The 16,328-nt window shown below is 41.2% G+C and overlaps 1 protein-coding gene across 8 annotated transcripts in view; it reads left to right on the plus strand.

Moving 5' to 3' along the window:
* The window catches only part of GRAMD1C (GRAM domain containing 1C), a 58,878-nt gene that overhangs the window by 18,884 nt on the left and 23,666 nt on the right, over nt 1–16,328 (plus strand). For 7 of the 8 annotated variants that reach the window (XM_026082560.1, XM_026082563.1, XM_026082562.1 and 4 more), the window contains exons 3-6: nt 3,909–3,993; nt 8,080–8,183; nt 10,097–10,192; nt 11,485–11,565. In XM_026082560.1, the coding sequence (XP_025938345.1) occupies nt 3,909–3,993; nt 8,080–8,183; nt 10,097–10,192; nt 11,485–11,565 (366 nt within the window). Of the gene's footprint in view, nt 1–3,908; nt 3,994–8,079; nt 8,184–9,397; nt 9,529–10,096; nt 10,193–11,484; nt 11,566–16,328 lie in introns of those variants that run through there. The other variant, XM_026082567.1, reaches the window with a different exon arrangement.

Raw genomic sequence — 16,328 nt, forward strand, 5'->3', positions numbered from 1 at the left:
ACCCAAAGGTGGCAACCTGTCTGAAATGCTGCCACAGCTTGAATATGATAATGGTGATATGGGAGATACTGTATCCATAGAAATGGAAGTGTCTTATTTTCTTCATTTTAAGGGAATTGATAGCGTCTTTACTGTTGAAATTGTCCCCCTTGTTTTCCAAGTCAGTTGACTGATCTCTTAATCATTACGCCACATACTGAGTGCATAAAAGTTAGATCTAAGTAAGCTAGTTTTCATACAAAATAAGGAAAAGATAAGCTTAAAAAGCTTCAATATGCTCCCTTTTTTTTCTACTGATTAGATAAGGATTCAGAGCAGGCTCTTCAGAAATGTCCTAAGAGCTCAGTGGACAATCTACAGTTAGTAAAAGGATTTCTTATTGTCTGTTTTTCACTCATTCGACAAAGAATGCTTTTATAATGCCAACAAGGGATTCTCAGACAAGTTAGAGATAACAACAGGTCTTATGCTCTAGAGAAATTCTGGTTCTAAGTAGAATTTAAAACCTCTTGAGTTTTGATTCTTGGAGCTGTTGAACTGGCAGAGTCGGGCATTAATATAAATGTGTCTGTGCTAATGTAGTGTTCCTATTCTCCCCTTCCTGATTCCTTTTGTCTTATAATATAACAAAAATACCTAACTTTTGTATAGCTCTTATCTCTTGTATACAGCCTGTTCTGACAAAGGATATGTTTCTCCTTAAAAGTATAGTTTCTTAAATCACACCTGAAGATAGCAAAAGAAAGTTTACGCTGTCTATTTGGCAGTTACAGCAGGCTGCTTGCTTCCCCCCCCCCCTTTTTTTTTCTTGTCATCACAAGCTCAGACTTCAATCATTTAAGTTATGGCTGTGTAAACTGTAGTCTCTGGAATCACAGGCAGAAACTTTAGATCTCAGTTTTTCATTCTTCCTCTGTCTTTTTCTGGAGTAATTGCAAACAACTCTATTTCTTTAAAGTGATGCAGTCCTCAGTTGTCTCTTTCAGATGATCAGTCGAAAGCATGCGTTTCATGGTAGAATGAGACAAGACTGAGAAATCATAGTCCGTCTATGTGATATGTGCTAATTTGTTACATCAAATTGAGAAACAGCCTTGAAACAGCCTGGACTGTGATGTGTGCTAATTGGTTACATCAAAGTAAGAAACAGCCTTGGAAACATCTGTGGGAACATCCTACATCCTGTGGTGGGGGCATGTACCCTGCCTGAGATAAGGGAGTTGAGMTAGCRAAGCGGCAATGTTAGTTTAGATAGCCTAATATGGTGATGGCGWTGTCACACAACTGTGAAATATAGCACGACTTCGAAAGTTGTAAAATATATGCGTGACCTGAGGGTCACCACTCACAATGCAGAGGGCTGAAGAAGACCCCCTAGCAACAGCCGGCGCAACCGCAGAAGTTACAGGAAGTGCCACATRTACCTGGAGCTGGAATTGCATATAAGGAGACTGYGAGGGGGGGATTGCGCGCGCCGTTGGTGGAGCAGGAGATTCCCCCGGCCGCCCAGCGCTGTTTTGCTTACTTGTAACTTGCTCAATTATTTTATTAAATTGGAATTTATGCAACCCGGCCCGAGTGGTTGTCAATTTGTCGCGTTTACCTGTAACAGTCTACTTTAACAGAGCACATGCTCTCAAAAAATGTAATTTTCATAATCTCAGAAATGGCTGAAATATAACTGTGGAAGCACATGGCTACCGGGGCATGTCTAACAGGTTGCCCTGTTGATTGCACCCGAAACATTTATGCTTGCTTTCCTCAGAAGAGGAGGGAAAGTTGTTTTTGTTTTGTTTTTTGTCCATCTCTCTCCCCTCTGCCTCTTGCATTTTGACCCTTAGAATATTTGTAGGCAACAAGCATGTAATCACCTGTGGTCAGGCATGGAAACTTTGTTATTGGGGGTGAAAGAAGGTAACATTTAGGAACTTGTCTTCTGTTTAAAGCTGAGCTGAGTCAGGGAGTCTTTGTCCTTGCATGTATTGTATTAATTTAAAAAACTGATCTTGAAGTAATACTTATTTGTTCTTGTAGCTAAAGAGCTTGAGTCTTAAATGTAGGTGTTATAGGTAAACGCGACAAATTGACAACCACTCGGGCCGGGTTGTGTAAATTCCAATTTAATAGAATAATTGAGCAAGTCACAAGTAAGCAAAACAGCGCTGGGCGGCCGGGGAGTCTCCTGCTCCACCAACGGCGCGCGCAATCCCCCGCTCACAGTCCCCTTATATGCCTTTTACTTCTGTGGTTGCGCCGGCTGTTGCTGGGGGGGTCGGGATGAARGCWGGGGTCTTCCTCTGCGTTGTGCGTGGTGCCCTTCAGGTCGCGYGCATACATTTCACAATGCAATATCGCTCTGCTGGCTCAGTACAATCATTGTGGTGATAGCCCGTACTTAGCGCCTAGTTTCATGGTAAAATCACTTCCCGAGYTGATGTAACAAATTATCACCTATCACATAGGTAGACCACGGACCGTCACAGGTAGTATGCGTGAGGAGGAGAGTGTTCAGGGAAGTCTTGAACCATGGGAAGCAGGAATACCTGTTGTGGAAAATGGCAAAATCTTGGTTATGGGAACCTGGATGAGGGAATGGCGCTACTGGGACTAGTTTATTAAAAGAAATTCAAGCTACAGGTAAACCTAGCATTGTTCTGGGATTGTTTTGAAAACAAAGACAAGTCCTACCTACAGGGTAGTGACCAGCTCATGTATTGCAGGAGTTGGTTAAAACTGGATTCTCTTAGTAAAGTTGCTGCAAGGCCATGTCTTTAAAAGTGGTTCTTTTGCCTCCTTCCTTATCTATCTTCTTCCACCCCAAACTAAATAACCATTGTTTTTATGCTACGAAGGTGTGCGTGTGTGTGTGTGTGTGTGTGTGTGTGATGAGTATCAAGTTTTGGAACAATAAAGGTGCTCAAGGAGAGAGGCAGGCACATACTGTTAAGATCTTTAGAAAGGCTGTTAAAAAAACCAACAAAATCCAGACTAATGGAAGTTTTTATGCCTTGTTTTTGGGAACACTTGAAGGTGACTTCTTCCTGTTTTAGCTGTGGCCTGGTTGAATCATTGACTTCATATAGAGTTTAGGAAGGCTGCTAAACAAAGTAGCTGACATTTTTTAGAGGGGAAAAACATGACCTTGTTATTACTGCATAATGAAAATAGGGCTTTTATAGAAGAATAGTTTCTGGAGAAAACGCTCAAGTTCTTCACTTAAATTCCCCTGCTCCCATTCACAAGAATAAGCGGCTAAGGTCCATCAAGATTTAACTTCTCTGCTGTGAGTTTAACACACAATTTTAGTCTTAAGTGAGCCCTAGAAAGTGGTTTCTTTAGATATGGAGTGAAATGAACAGGTGGTGGTGCTGCTGTTTGTGTTCACAGGAAGAGACTTTGGCCTTTATTTCTCCTGGTCTAATTATAGCAAGTGGGGAAAAAATCCATTGCATAGTAAGATTCCCAAAATGTTACTCCAGTTAGAAACTGGTGTTTTGGGTTGTGTCCAGCTGGTGGCTGTGTGATGACTTGGTCTGCTCTGTCACCTCCTGTGCTGTGGTGTTGCTGCCTTTTCATTGAGCCTGTGCTAGAAGAGAAACTTAGCCCTGCAAAGGGCTATCCTGTCCCTGTGAGTGGAACAGGTTGTCATCATACACCTATAACGCCTTGTAATTGGCATCTAGCCTGCCACAGGGAAGAGTTTGGACCATCCTACCCTAAATACTGGAAACATACTGTTACATAAGGAAGCATAAAGTTATAGTCACAAACACATTTATATACCACCTATTCTTTTCCATTCTTCTGATATTCTTGTTCATCAAGATAAAATTACAGGTCTAGTATAGAGACAGTTGATGGCTGAAAATAAGTCTTTTTGCCCAACCTTTTACCATTTTCTGTTGCAGCTCTCAAGTTCCACTTATAAATACAGGAGTGAGGAATTCAAGAGACAGTTTTCTCATCTGCCAGATTCAGAGAGACTCGTAGTAGGTAAGATATAATCACACCATATTGCTGATAACTAAATTATAACAGTACTGAGTGTGATGTGGCTTTTTTATGTAGAGTTTTTGGTGTGGTTTTTTTTTTTAATTATTATTATTTTAATGGCAAATTCTAGCCATAGCTAAGACCTTCTTACTCTCTTCCTGTCTCTGAACAAGCATCAGTGAAAGTCAGGTCTGGACTCCTCTCTTGTACTGCCTGCTTTGTCTCCCAATTGTTTGGGGGGCTGAGAAGTGAAGGAGGAGGATACAGAATCCTCCAGTTCAGCTGGATGGGGAGGGGAGGTCAGGTCTGTTAAGATAACAAGGTCTCTTCCTTCTGCTACTTTTTAGTGGGTGACAAAACCCCTCCTGACAGTGGTGGACATGACAACTAACAGCTGTCAGACATTCACAAGCTGGAAAGAAAGGCCACCCTGCAGGGGCTCAGTTTGGAGTGCAGGCTGAGCACATAAACTCAGCATAATTTGCGTTGACAGGGTTCCGCTGTGCAAGTGTGAGAAGAGCAGAGACAGAGTTAAATCCATGAGTATTGGCTTTGTATTATGCTCTTTTCAGCATGGACAACCATTTTGGTGCATTTTACAGCATTGTTGCTTCCCACTCATTTTATGTCCTATGAGTGTTTAAAGAATCCTCCCTCTTACCTCAAAGAAGCAACTAGCTGTGGCTGAGTCAGCTGCCATAGGAGAAGTTGTGGGAGGAGGGAATGATTCCCTAGCCATAATGGCATAATGATTTGGTACTTGGACACAAAGGTAAGGGATGTTGCTTCAGTGGCCCTGTTAAATAGATGGGTCATACTTAGCAGGAGCTCTGCCTTGCCCCCTAGAGAAGGTGTTCATGCTAAGAGCTTGGTTAATGTTACTTCTGAGATTGAAGGTGAAACAGTGGGTGCTTGTAACTCTTAACTGGCATTTGTCTCTGAAGAGATTCTTTTATGTGGCATGAGGACATAAAACTCAGTTCTTAAGCTGAAACTATTATTAAACACCCCTTTTATTATGGGAGAGCATTAGAAAGCACAAGCTAATCTTCATCTTGTCTGGATGTCTAATGCTGTTGGTTGGCAGAATGTACATGATGGATTTGTCAGCATGGTATATTGAGGACAGATACAAACCTGTTCTGCCCCCCATTAGTCTATGGAGTTGTGGTTACTGCCCAAGCTAGTAAGTCATGATGAGATGAAGTATGTTACCTGGTGCTGTGCCATACAAATGCTGCCAGTTTTAGATTGGCTTAGGACATGAGGAGAGCTTTTTTCACAGCCCAGTACGCCAGGTTAGTTTATCCGTATGCTGATGACAGGATGCCAGTGAGGCTGCATGGATAGAAGTACAGCTCAGCTGGCAGAGGTGGTGAGCAAAGCATGTGAGGGGGGAGGGGAGCAAGTGGCAGAGAGTATCAGACCCTGGTTCATAGCTTTTTGGTACTGAAATGCTCCTTTTGAGCTCTGACTCCCTGTTTTCCTCTCTTGCAAAATCCAAAGATGGGAAGTGTCTAACCCTACCCTCTTTGCATACAATGATGAACCTTATTCCCTTTTTAATCGCCTGCTTTGCAAGTAAACCTGGCTGCACTGCCTGTGTATTGCATAACAAATATGCTGCCCAAGAGATGGGCAGTGTGTGTGTGTGGTGTTTTTTTTTTTTTTTTTAAGACTGTCACAATGCCACTTTTGTATAATCTCTCATCATCTTATGCAATGTTTAAGGCAAATGTTGAGAGGTTGTCAGTGTGTGCTTGCAGCACACTGAGTTCCTTCTAAGTTAATGTGAGAGAAATTGGAGCTTTCTCTGTTACAGGAGCAGTTAAATCCCTGTATCCTTCCCTAGCCTCGGAAGGAAGCAGTTATCTTACCCTCTGAAATGCCTGCTGCATTTTTAAAATACCTGATTTCAGTTCAGAAGTAAAACAGAAGAAAAGGATATTACTTCAAAGCTTAATTTTCACATTTCTCCTTGCACAGGGTTGATTTAGAAAGCAATGGAACGTTCTGTGAAGCATAGTTTCAATGAGCAGACTGCCTAGATTGGACGAAAGATTTAGTGATGAGTTAATCCCAACAATGTAGCACCTGCTCCATCAGGAGCAAAGTCATTACTTTATGTAACTACTTTTTAACCTGATAAAAACCAGTATTCCTTTGGAAGGACCTTTGCATGCACCAAGCAAAGAGCTGTTCATTTTCTTGATGCAGAAGAACTTATCACAGGCTTTACAATGCTCAAAGAAGCAATTACTTGCTGCTGTTTATCAACAGATTTGTAACTGCTGCTGTTTAACTTAGCTATTAAAAAAAACAACACCCAACAGTCTGCAACTGTCTGCCACAGTAATGAGCGCTATATACAAAGATTATATGAAGTATAATTCCTTTGTTATAATAAAAAGAAATAATCTAGACTTTCAAAATGTGAGTTTAAAGGAGTGCCACTAACTTTAATTAATCTGAAAATGTTGTTTACAAGAGGCATCTTAGGTTGTTGGAACTGAAAACTTGGAAGGAAAAATGCTGTGTTTGTGTTTTGACACTTGTGTGTGTAGGTAAGGTGTTGGTGTTGCTCATCACTTGCCCTACCATCCAAGGGAAATCCTTATGTTCTAGCTCTGCAAGAAAAGAGGATGGTTGTTTTCTCTTTTAGTGCTTTTACTTCTGGTAGAGGTATCTGGCTAGTATGTGCAAGAAGAAAAAGGAATAAGATAGTCCATAAATATTAGGCAACGATTTTAGGCCTGTGGGGGGGGCAAAAAAGCTTCTAAACACTGGAGTCAAATACAAGCTTTTGAGGTATTGCTTTCTTAAAGTCCTTAACCTCAAACTCCCTTCATATTCCCCCTCCTGCCCCTAGCCATTTTGTTTGGACTTTTCTTAACTTTTTACAATATAAGCTTATTCTTTATTGGTTTAGGTTTCTTTCAGCTTATGCAATTCTATTTGCAGCTGCATCTTCAAGGGCTTCTATACGTCTCATGCTAGTTGCAAGAAACTTGATTTTTCACTTGAGTATTTGAGGGGAAATCCAAGAGAATTCTTAATCGTATAAAACCTCCTGCAGATGCACATTTACCATAAAGTTAGGATGACTGGGGACTTCTGTACCTCTTGCAACTCAGAAGAGGGCTGTATTCATCTTAGTGTGTATGAAATCAACATTCTGGCTCAGATAATAACAGAGAAAAAGGTTTTCAAAAATAACACACACACACATTGATTTCTAAATGGGGCCCATCTTCTTAACTTTGCAGTATGGCTAAAGGGAGCTTTGACATTCTTTTTTTTTTTTTTTTTTTTTTTTCATAGGCTCAGTTCAGTGCTGAGTACTTCTGAAAGCTCCTTTCATTTGAATCTCCATGCCCTTAAATTATGTAAGTTCTCTCAAAGAGGTTTTAAAAAGTGTAGCCCAGTCCTCTACTCTTGTCTTAATTAGCAGGTATCTGATAATTGCATTCTAGATGAAATTGTTTCCTAGTAGGAATGTTTCGGCCAGAGGCAATATCATAACAGAAATTACAGAGCCAGCTTCTGGAAATATCCCCTGCCTGAAGAACTGGATTGTTTCAAGCTGCCTTTTGTGTCTTTCTTTGGAGATAGCTTTAGCTAGTGATAGGATCTACTTAGTGGAAAATGATCACTTACTGCAATGTATGAGCTGCTGTTATGTAGGAGTTGACAGTATAATCTGATATAGTATAAAATGTTGTTTATGTATTCTGTCTTGCTTAGGCACTTTGAAGTTTGACTTGTGAATACTTTTCATATGTACTCCTGATGTTGCCTGATACATCTCTGAAAGTATAGGATAATGCACAGGGGTTGGGATGTGTAATACTGTCCTCCTGCAGATGCTTCCTTTGGCTCTGGCATTAGGGTGTTCTGAGAACAGTGATCTGGATGCAACCCAACTCAAGTATGCCTTCACAGACTTCTGAAGAATGAAGGAAGTGCACGGGTTCTTTTGTCTGTTTGCTTTTAATGCTCCAATACCCTTATCAAATTCTAAATTAACATGTTGGGTCTACTGAGCTACAATAAGTGAATAAACTTGTTTTTGCTCTCTATATGTAGATTATGCCTGTGCGCTCCAGAAGGATATCTTGCTGCAAGGACGCTTGTATCTCTCGGAAAACTGGCTCTGTTTCCACAGCAACATTTTCCGATGGGAGACCACAGTAAGATTTCTTAAAATCCTCATTTGAATCCCATGTTTCCTTCCTCCTAGAATATCAGGCTTTAAGATTTGGTTGAGGAGCTCTTATCTTGTCAATCTCATGCTGGTAACTTTGAGCGGAAAAGAAGAAAGAGCCTGTACCCTTGAGTAGAAGTGCAGATCTGTTGCATCATAAAACAAGAGTAGTCTTGGAGGCATCTGTGTGCTACAGCAAGCCTGCTCAGTTATTCAGCATAGGAAAGAGTTTAGGAATTATGCTTTCCCCTCCTGTGCTAAAGTTGATCTTCTACATTCTCATGTAACAATTTGCGTCTTAACTCCATGCTAAGAAAGGTTTCTCTATAAAGGGACTTAACATGCAATGTCCTTTTGTAAGGCTGGGAGTGTGATACACTACATAGTGCTGCCCTGCTCGAGAACTTCAATGTTGAACCTTAGTTTAGTCTCACACGTAAATATCAGCATCTAAGGATAGCTAAAGAAAATCTAAATCATCTTCTACGCAAGTTCTTGTACTGTGGCCTGTAGCCTCTGGTCAGTATGAGTAAAATTAATGGTTGTGACATGTTGGCCCTCTATTCCTGTCAAATCGAGCTAATGAGTTAAAACTTTTCTTTCAAGCAATTGTTGCATTTGCAGTAGAAATAGCATGAGTCAGTGAATAGCAAAGGCAAGGTGGCCTAGAATTGATGGAGATGTGGCAAAATGTTCTGCAGTTGTCAGAACACTCTCATCTTAAGTTAATCTCTTAAATTCTGCTCTGTGTGCTCTGAAGTACATAGGACAGACAAGTAGCCCATGTGTCCTCAAGACAGAGGAGGTGTGGAAATAAACTGAAAACCAAGCTTAGTTTTGTCAAAGATGAATTTGGTCTCTCCCCCCTTTCCCCCCTAAGAGAGGGAAAAGAAATCTCCTTTTGAAGTCAGTCTTGCATATTTAAGCTATCAAAAGACTGATTACTTTTTTTTTTTTTTTTTTTTTTTTTTTTTAAACCTCCAGCCAAAATGGCATGCATCCTAGTAACTTGCTCCCACTTGCTTGACAGAGCAGTGTAGTGATATCTTCAGGCAATCTGAGCTCATGAGCTACAATGGCAGAGCCAGGTTTTGGAACCTCCTTTAGCAGGCTGTGTTAATGTGGATAGAGAAAGTAAGTGGAGGCCCTTCTGCATGCATAGGAAAACAGCAAGATCCATCCTCATGTTCTTTTCTCTAGGCTGAAGAGCAGCACAACATTTAAGTTTGTGGGAATGCAGTTATAAGATGATTATCTGTTGTGATGGTACACGTTGCTCAAACAGCCAGTCCTGCATCTTCAAGGGAAGGGTGCTAGGCTGAACCGACCTGGTATGTTGCTGCCAGTCAGACCACACGCTTTTGAACAGAAATATTTCAATTACTAATATGCAAGGCAAACACACCCAAACAGGAAGATTTTCTTGCAATGTCTGTACTGCGGATAAATTTGCATGAAAATGGGCTAGATTGCAAACTTCTGTGAGCAATAACATAGACGAGATAGTCTGTGTTCTCATCTGTTCCTTGCTTGTCTAGTGTAACTGTAGGGGTTGGCTTTCAGGTCCGTGTGGCTTGTGTGTGGTTGGGATTGTTCCCTCTATCCTTGTGTCATGCCCTAGGAGTGGAAGGAAATAAATGGAAGAACTGCTTGCTTTCCTAGTCCTACTATGAAAAAGGAAATAACTCCAAGTTGTGTTATTGTGTGTAACTTGCTCCTGTTTTTGTGCACTTGTTAAGGTTAGCAGCTGGGGACAGCAGTTGCCCTTGTGATTTCAACTGTATTTTATCCCAGTGCTTTGGGTCAGTTTGAGGTTTTTCTTGCATGTTCTATGGCTTTGTAGATTTTCAGACTTGGCAATTATTTTTAACATATCATATTAAATCTGTTCCTGCTTAGATTTCTATTGCCTTGAAGGATATCACTTTCATGACAAAGGAGAAGACTGCTCGGCTCATTCCAAATGCCATACAAATAGCAACAAAAGGAGAGAAGGTGAAAAAACTGTATTTAAATTTTTTTCTTTTAAATGGTAATTTCCAGGGCAGAGCACTCATTGTGGTTTTTAATTCATGTAAGTAACTGTTTCCATGTCAAGTCTTTCAGTGTGGTTAGGATTGAAAGAAAGACTTGGTAGTTTGGTCCCTGTACATATCAGCCTCGTAGTTCAGCCATCGCTTCATTACAGAATCCTTTACTAGTTGTGATTCAGGGGCCAGAAAGTAGGGGAGTCTGTCCCACTGATTCTGGATTTGTGCCCTGAAATCTTTATGTATGTGTGTGGGGTGTGTGTTTGTCTTTTGGGGAGGGGGTGTGTGTATGTGTGTGTGTGTGTTTTCAGTGGTTTTCCTTTCAGAATGTGCTTCCTTGAACTTTTTTGTGATATCACTGAATTTAAAGTCCTTGGAAGAAAGAATTGCTGAGGACAAAAGAACCGTGATACTGTGGGTTTCAAATCATGGAGAAATCTACTCATAAAACACAACTTTATTTGTTAGGAACTGCAGGTTTTTGGGGTGTATTTGGAAAAAAAACTGAAAAGTATGAAGTAGAATGCTCTTATGGGCAACCTATTTCATGATGCCTCTTCTGTCAACACCTTTAAATTAATAATTACTCTTGGCTGGATGAAAAGGACAGTTTCCAGGGTGACTCTGTAGCTGTTCCATGTGAATTTCTGCTGCTTCAGAATTGGCTGTTTATTTTCATATTTCTTCTAAAATACTAACTTTCATCATCAAGGAAGATAAGCTTCTCTTTCTCTGCTTAAATACTCTTTGGAGTAAGAGAGATTTTTTAATACTGCGAATGATGCATCTAATTTGTTATTCTATTTTAATGATTAGTTCTTTTCTCATGTGAAAAGATTGGTAAAAGGAATATGGGGAGGAAGGATGGAAAGGGCTCTGGCCCCTAAGAAATAGGCACATGCATCTCTTCGATTTGTTCCACCTCCCACTTGGAAGTAGGAGAAAGATTAAACTGGTCATTTAGTTGAAGGGGAAGTCCTTATGCTAAAGGTACAAACAATTGCGGTTTGCCCAAAAGAGCAAATGTGTCTATATACACTGTGTGGATACTGGGGAGCTAGCTCTTGTAAGCTTCAAACAATTATGAAAAGTGGTGTATCATGCTTTTGGGAGTATGAGAAATATGAGCCCAGGTTTGAGTGAGAAGAGCAAGCCATTGCTGACATAACCATAGGGTATTTGGAGTATGAGGAAACATTCTGGTTTTCTTCAGCAAATTCCTGCAAGTAAGCTTCTTGTGTCTTATTTTTCCTGCAGTTTTTCTTCACATCATTCAGTGCAAGAGACAGAAGCTACCTCAGCATTTTCCGCTTATGGCAGAATGTATTGCTGGATAAGGTAAGCTTGCAAGTGCTGGTACCCATGGTTAGTTAAATAGCAAAAGGATCTCTTTCTAGCATACACAGATATAGCTTTGGAGGATAAGAGACTTTGCTTTAAGCAATAAAGTTTTCCTTTCTTATACAGAATTCTAACCTGATGTTCTCTTTCAGCTCCTTGTACTTGAAATCCCAGATAAACTATTCCCACCTTTTCATACTGCCATCTGCAACTTTGCTGCTGATGGAGCATTTAACCTTTGAAGATGACTGAGCAGGTTGCCTGCCTCTCATTTGCTTCATATTTCTTATGGCTAATTTGTGACCAAATAGGCAAAAGGCACCTTCTTGAATAAGTTAGCTGAACCTTTGCCAGCCCCACTCGTTACAACTCCCCTGACCTTGAATAAACACAAAGGCAGGCTCAACAATATGGAAGTGTATTTTGGCAACTTCTGCTAGTTAGCTTGATTTATATTGCAATTTGTGGCACTTAAGCTAATCCTCTTTCCAAAACATAATGATATGTTTGCTGCAAAGCATCACTGTAAATAATGCGATTTTTGTAAATCAATTCCTTCCTGTTTATGGTGGTTCTTTTAATTTTTCAACACAGTTGCAACTGAACACTGAAATAATCCATATATAACTCTGCACTACAATAGTCCCCAAAGGCTTAAAGCTGTTGCAGTACTCTATATATAGTTCCCACACACACTTTTGGTTAGATGAATTTTAAGGCAGCCTACAGGTGCTTTTTGTAAAAACAAAAGCTGAAAATCGAGGTAAGTGCCAATTAAGGCAAAATTAACATCCTTTTCCTTCAAAACTCTTATCCCTCAAATCAAATAGTGCTTAACTGTAGCATCATAACCATCTCTTCACATAGTGCCTTGTCATCTTTTGACTTGAGTATGTAACTGGCACTAACCTTGTCTTGGCAAAGCTGGGAATGGTAGTTATCTTATTAATTAGTTTGCAGTGTTGGGGGGGGGGTGAATATATGAGCATTCAGGTGTACAAACCTACCCATAGGTCTAGAACAGAGGCAACGAAGTTCTGTGCTGTTTAGGGTTAGCTTTTTCACTGCATTTCTACTCTTTGCAACTGAAAGGAGTGTCAAGTTAGCAACAATTTTTCCCTTCAGAGTAGTGGCTAGGGGAAAGATTTGGAGGGGATGGAGAACTGTGAAAGTAGAAGGCATGAACTGCATGTAAAATAAGTTGAATTAGACCAGCAGGTTTTAGGGATCAGTGGTCAGTTTAGTGCATCTGGGTAGCTTGGGAACTCTTTATTGCTTTTATCTAATCTTTCCATTAGTTTTCTTGCATCTTTTCACAGCTTTCAATAAGCAGGTGAGTCCCTTATGTGGATTCCTACTCAGGGTTTTCAAGTGTTAAAATGGAGAATCAGGTGTTAAATTCCCACACACCCCCCCCCAACATGGTATGTTGGAAGCTACTTCCTGAAACAGGATTTCTATTAGGGTGAGCTCCTGCTTCTGGAATATAGTAGTGAGTTCTGATTCTCTGCCAAACTGAATTTAAATCCCTCTCAGCCCACTTAATGATTCCTAACTACTAATCTGAACTAGATCAAGCTAGAGAGGAGGACTGAGGGGGTAAGAGTAGAAACTGAAGTTGCCAGAGCTGGGTCCCCTGGCTCCACTGCCATGACTGCTGTCCCCTGAGCAGTTGCTAAAAGGAAGCTGTTGATGCATCCAAGCAGTTTTGCCCCCTTCCCTGCCCCCCTCCGTGAAGCCTGGGATTCCTGAGGCCCGGTGTCCAAAGAGAATCCATCAGAAATTGGGGGTTCATGACAAATACAAAATCATGCTCTGGAACCAGTTCCAAAAGGAGCTGATTTTAATGTTTCCTCTGCAAGCAGTTAAATATTTTAAAGCCTATGGCTAACTTAGTTATTCTCTGTAGTACGTCTACCAATTCTGGAGATGACACCTGACTGCTAAATTATGAAATAAAGTCATTCCGGTCTTGTCAGAAATAGAAATCTGAATGCAGCTGTAACTGCTGATTTATGCCCTGTGAGGTAAATAATCCCCACTTGCAGGATTTGGATCCAGGGGCTTGGGACTATATGTACTTCAAATTGACATTTGTCCCGGGGTCATTTTCAATCACTGGCTCTGGCCTCTTCAACACACTTCCTGGGCATAGATTCTGTGTTATGTGGTCTTGCCTCTGAAAAGTGGCATACCTGCTTTAATGTTAAGCTTTCACCCCTGTAAGCTTTCACCAAAGACCCCTTCAAGTCTTTGGTAGGGTCAACATGCCCTTTCCCAGATCTCCATCTTGTGGCCATTCTGCCTTGTACTTTAAGTATCATGTGTCCCAGACAGTTGAACAAATAGCCATCTGTAAGGTCAGTCTGTCTTTAAAAAGTGATTTGCTGTTTACCTTACACTGCAAGAAAAACAATAAATAGCTACGTGCTACTCTGTGCTTCAGCTTACTTAGAGCCTCAAGAGTTATCTATCCATCTCCAACAAGTTTGTGTTACTGTTCTGGTAGGACTCTGGTCCCCTTAGCTGAGCTGCAGTTCTCTAGCTCTTAGCTTCTTCAAATCTTGCTCAGAGGGCAACATTCTGCATTTGATGACCCTCATCTTTGGTTCCTCTGGGAATCCATGGGTACCTTCCTCTTAAGACAGTCCTCTTTAGGTTTTCTTTTTTTAAGTGCCCATTTAAAGACTTGTTTCTTTTGAGGAAAATTCCACTTTTATTTGTTCCTATGGCAAAATGTGCTCAAATGGAGTCTTCTAGGCTTTTACTTACAACTGTTCTTAAATGCTTCCCTTCAAAAGGGAAGCATCATGGAAAATGAAGAGTCATTAACATAGGTCCTGAAGAGACATGACACCAGCCCTGATAAAACAGATAGCTGCTTCCACATCCACCCAGGCTTTCAATAATATAGTAGTTCATCAACCAAAATCAACCAAAATTTGTGTTTTGCAACAGACTCGCCAAATTGGTAAAGCAGCTTTACTAATGGCTCTTATGGAAAATAACAGTGACATTTATACCATTGCTTTATTTCCCTAAAGCCTACAGGTGTCAAATATCCCTCCAGTTTGAGGGGAAGGAGTAAATTAAAATCTAATTAGGCAGGTCATTCAAATCCCAAACAAATACAGCGTTCCTTATTTCTAATGGAACAAGATCTTAACTTAATCAGTCTCAATTCCTGTGAGTCTTCTTCCTTAGAGCTGGATTTATGTTCCTGTTTTGTGCTTTGGTGGGTAGAGATTTGCACCTGTCCCCAGAGACACTGCAGCAGGTAAGTGCAGAGGTGTAAGAGGGGGGCCAGAAATTTGGATGAGCTAGGGTTCTTGAAGCAAATGTACTAAAGCAGCAACTCTGCCATCCCTGCCAGCCTCTGTGGCAAGGTGGTGAAAAAGGGGCATTTCTTTGCACATTTATGTGCAACAGGGATTGCTTTAGAAATCAAAGAGTGCTGAGGGATTGATTCTGACCTTCACATTTGGGGTGTTAGAGGGAAAGTTCCCTCCACTACTCTGAACAAGCAATCAGCCAAAATGATAGGTTAGAGTTGCCTGGGTGGTGGCAAGGCAGCTGGTGGTCTCTGGAGTAAACCTGTATGGAGTGTCTTGTCCTTATTTCTATGTCTGTCCTGAAGAGGTAAAAATCAGGAACTTTGCTTATGTCAATGGTATTCTGTAGTATTGCTTATTCTGTGCTGCCACTTTGACTGGCATGAAACAAAAATATGGTGTCTTAGCTCCTAGCTGAAAAGACAAGAATGTGTCCCAGCTGCTTCTCGTAATCTTAGTATATGAAGAGAGCTGAGGGGAAAAATCCAGCATATGCTGTCACCTTGAGTGAGCAAAGTTAATTCATGTTTGGAGTTAGCTCTTTAGACTTCAGAACTTCTCAAACCAGTCTCTCCTCAGAAACAGAAATCTGACCCAGGAAATATTTGCAAGCTTCTTTGCCTCCAGAGCTCATCTTTTCTGGTACAGCAAAGCAAGTCTGACTTGATGTTGGACTGTGACCTTTAACAACTTATTATATCTAGCTGAGCTAGGAATAATTGAGCACTGTTTCACTTTCAGAGTGCAAGAATCCTGTTTCTAGAAGCTGCATTTGCTAACATTGGCTTTATAATAGTGCTGTATACAGCTTTATAGATCCTAAAAATGCATAGCTTAAAATACCTCTGCTTTCCTCAGTCTGCTGAACTCCTTGTACAAGGGCAGTCTGATTAGCCAACAGATTGGTGCAGAACATGTTAGTGAATTTAATTAGTGGCCTTGGCCATCTGCCAGTTATTTTCTTAGGACCTGAAATAAAGGCAGTGGCAATGTTGGGCAGTCAGTGGCAGTGGAAGTGGTTTTGTTTCAGTTCTTTGACTTCTTGTTGGAAGGTGTATTATCTAAAGGCATACCTCAGTCATTCTTTGAAACGGTCTAATGCCTGCCTCCACTCGTTAGCCATTTAATGGAAACAGTTTATAGTTAGTTGTGGTTATTAGAGGCTACTGTTCCAAACACAACACGCACGTAGAAAGCAAGGTGGCTGTGCACTGCCGCATGTTTTTTAGCGCTGCATTGCCCGCATGGCAGTCGGTGAGGCCGATTTAGTATGCGTATGCTTAGCGTTTCTACGCGCCCCCGGTGCGGTTACGTGCCGCGGGGCCCACGCGTGACGGCAGCGCGGGGAGCCGCCCGCGGCCGCGCCCCGGCTCGGCCTTGCCCTGCCCTGCCCTGCCCTGCCCTGCCCTGCCCTGCCCTGCCCTGCCC

Source organism: Apteryx rowi, unplaced genomic scaffold (assembly GCF_003343035.1).
Source record: "Apteryx rowi isolate R43461 unplaced genomic scaffold, aptRow1 scaffold_581, whole genome shotgun sequence".
In the NCBI taxonomy this organism is placed as follows: domain Eukaryota; kingdom Metazoa; phylum Chordata; class Aves; order Apterygiformes; family Apterygidae; genus Apteryx; species Apteryx rowi.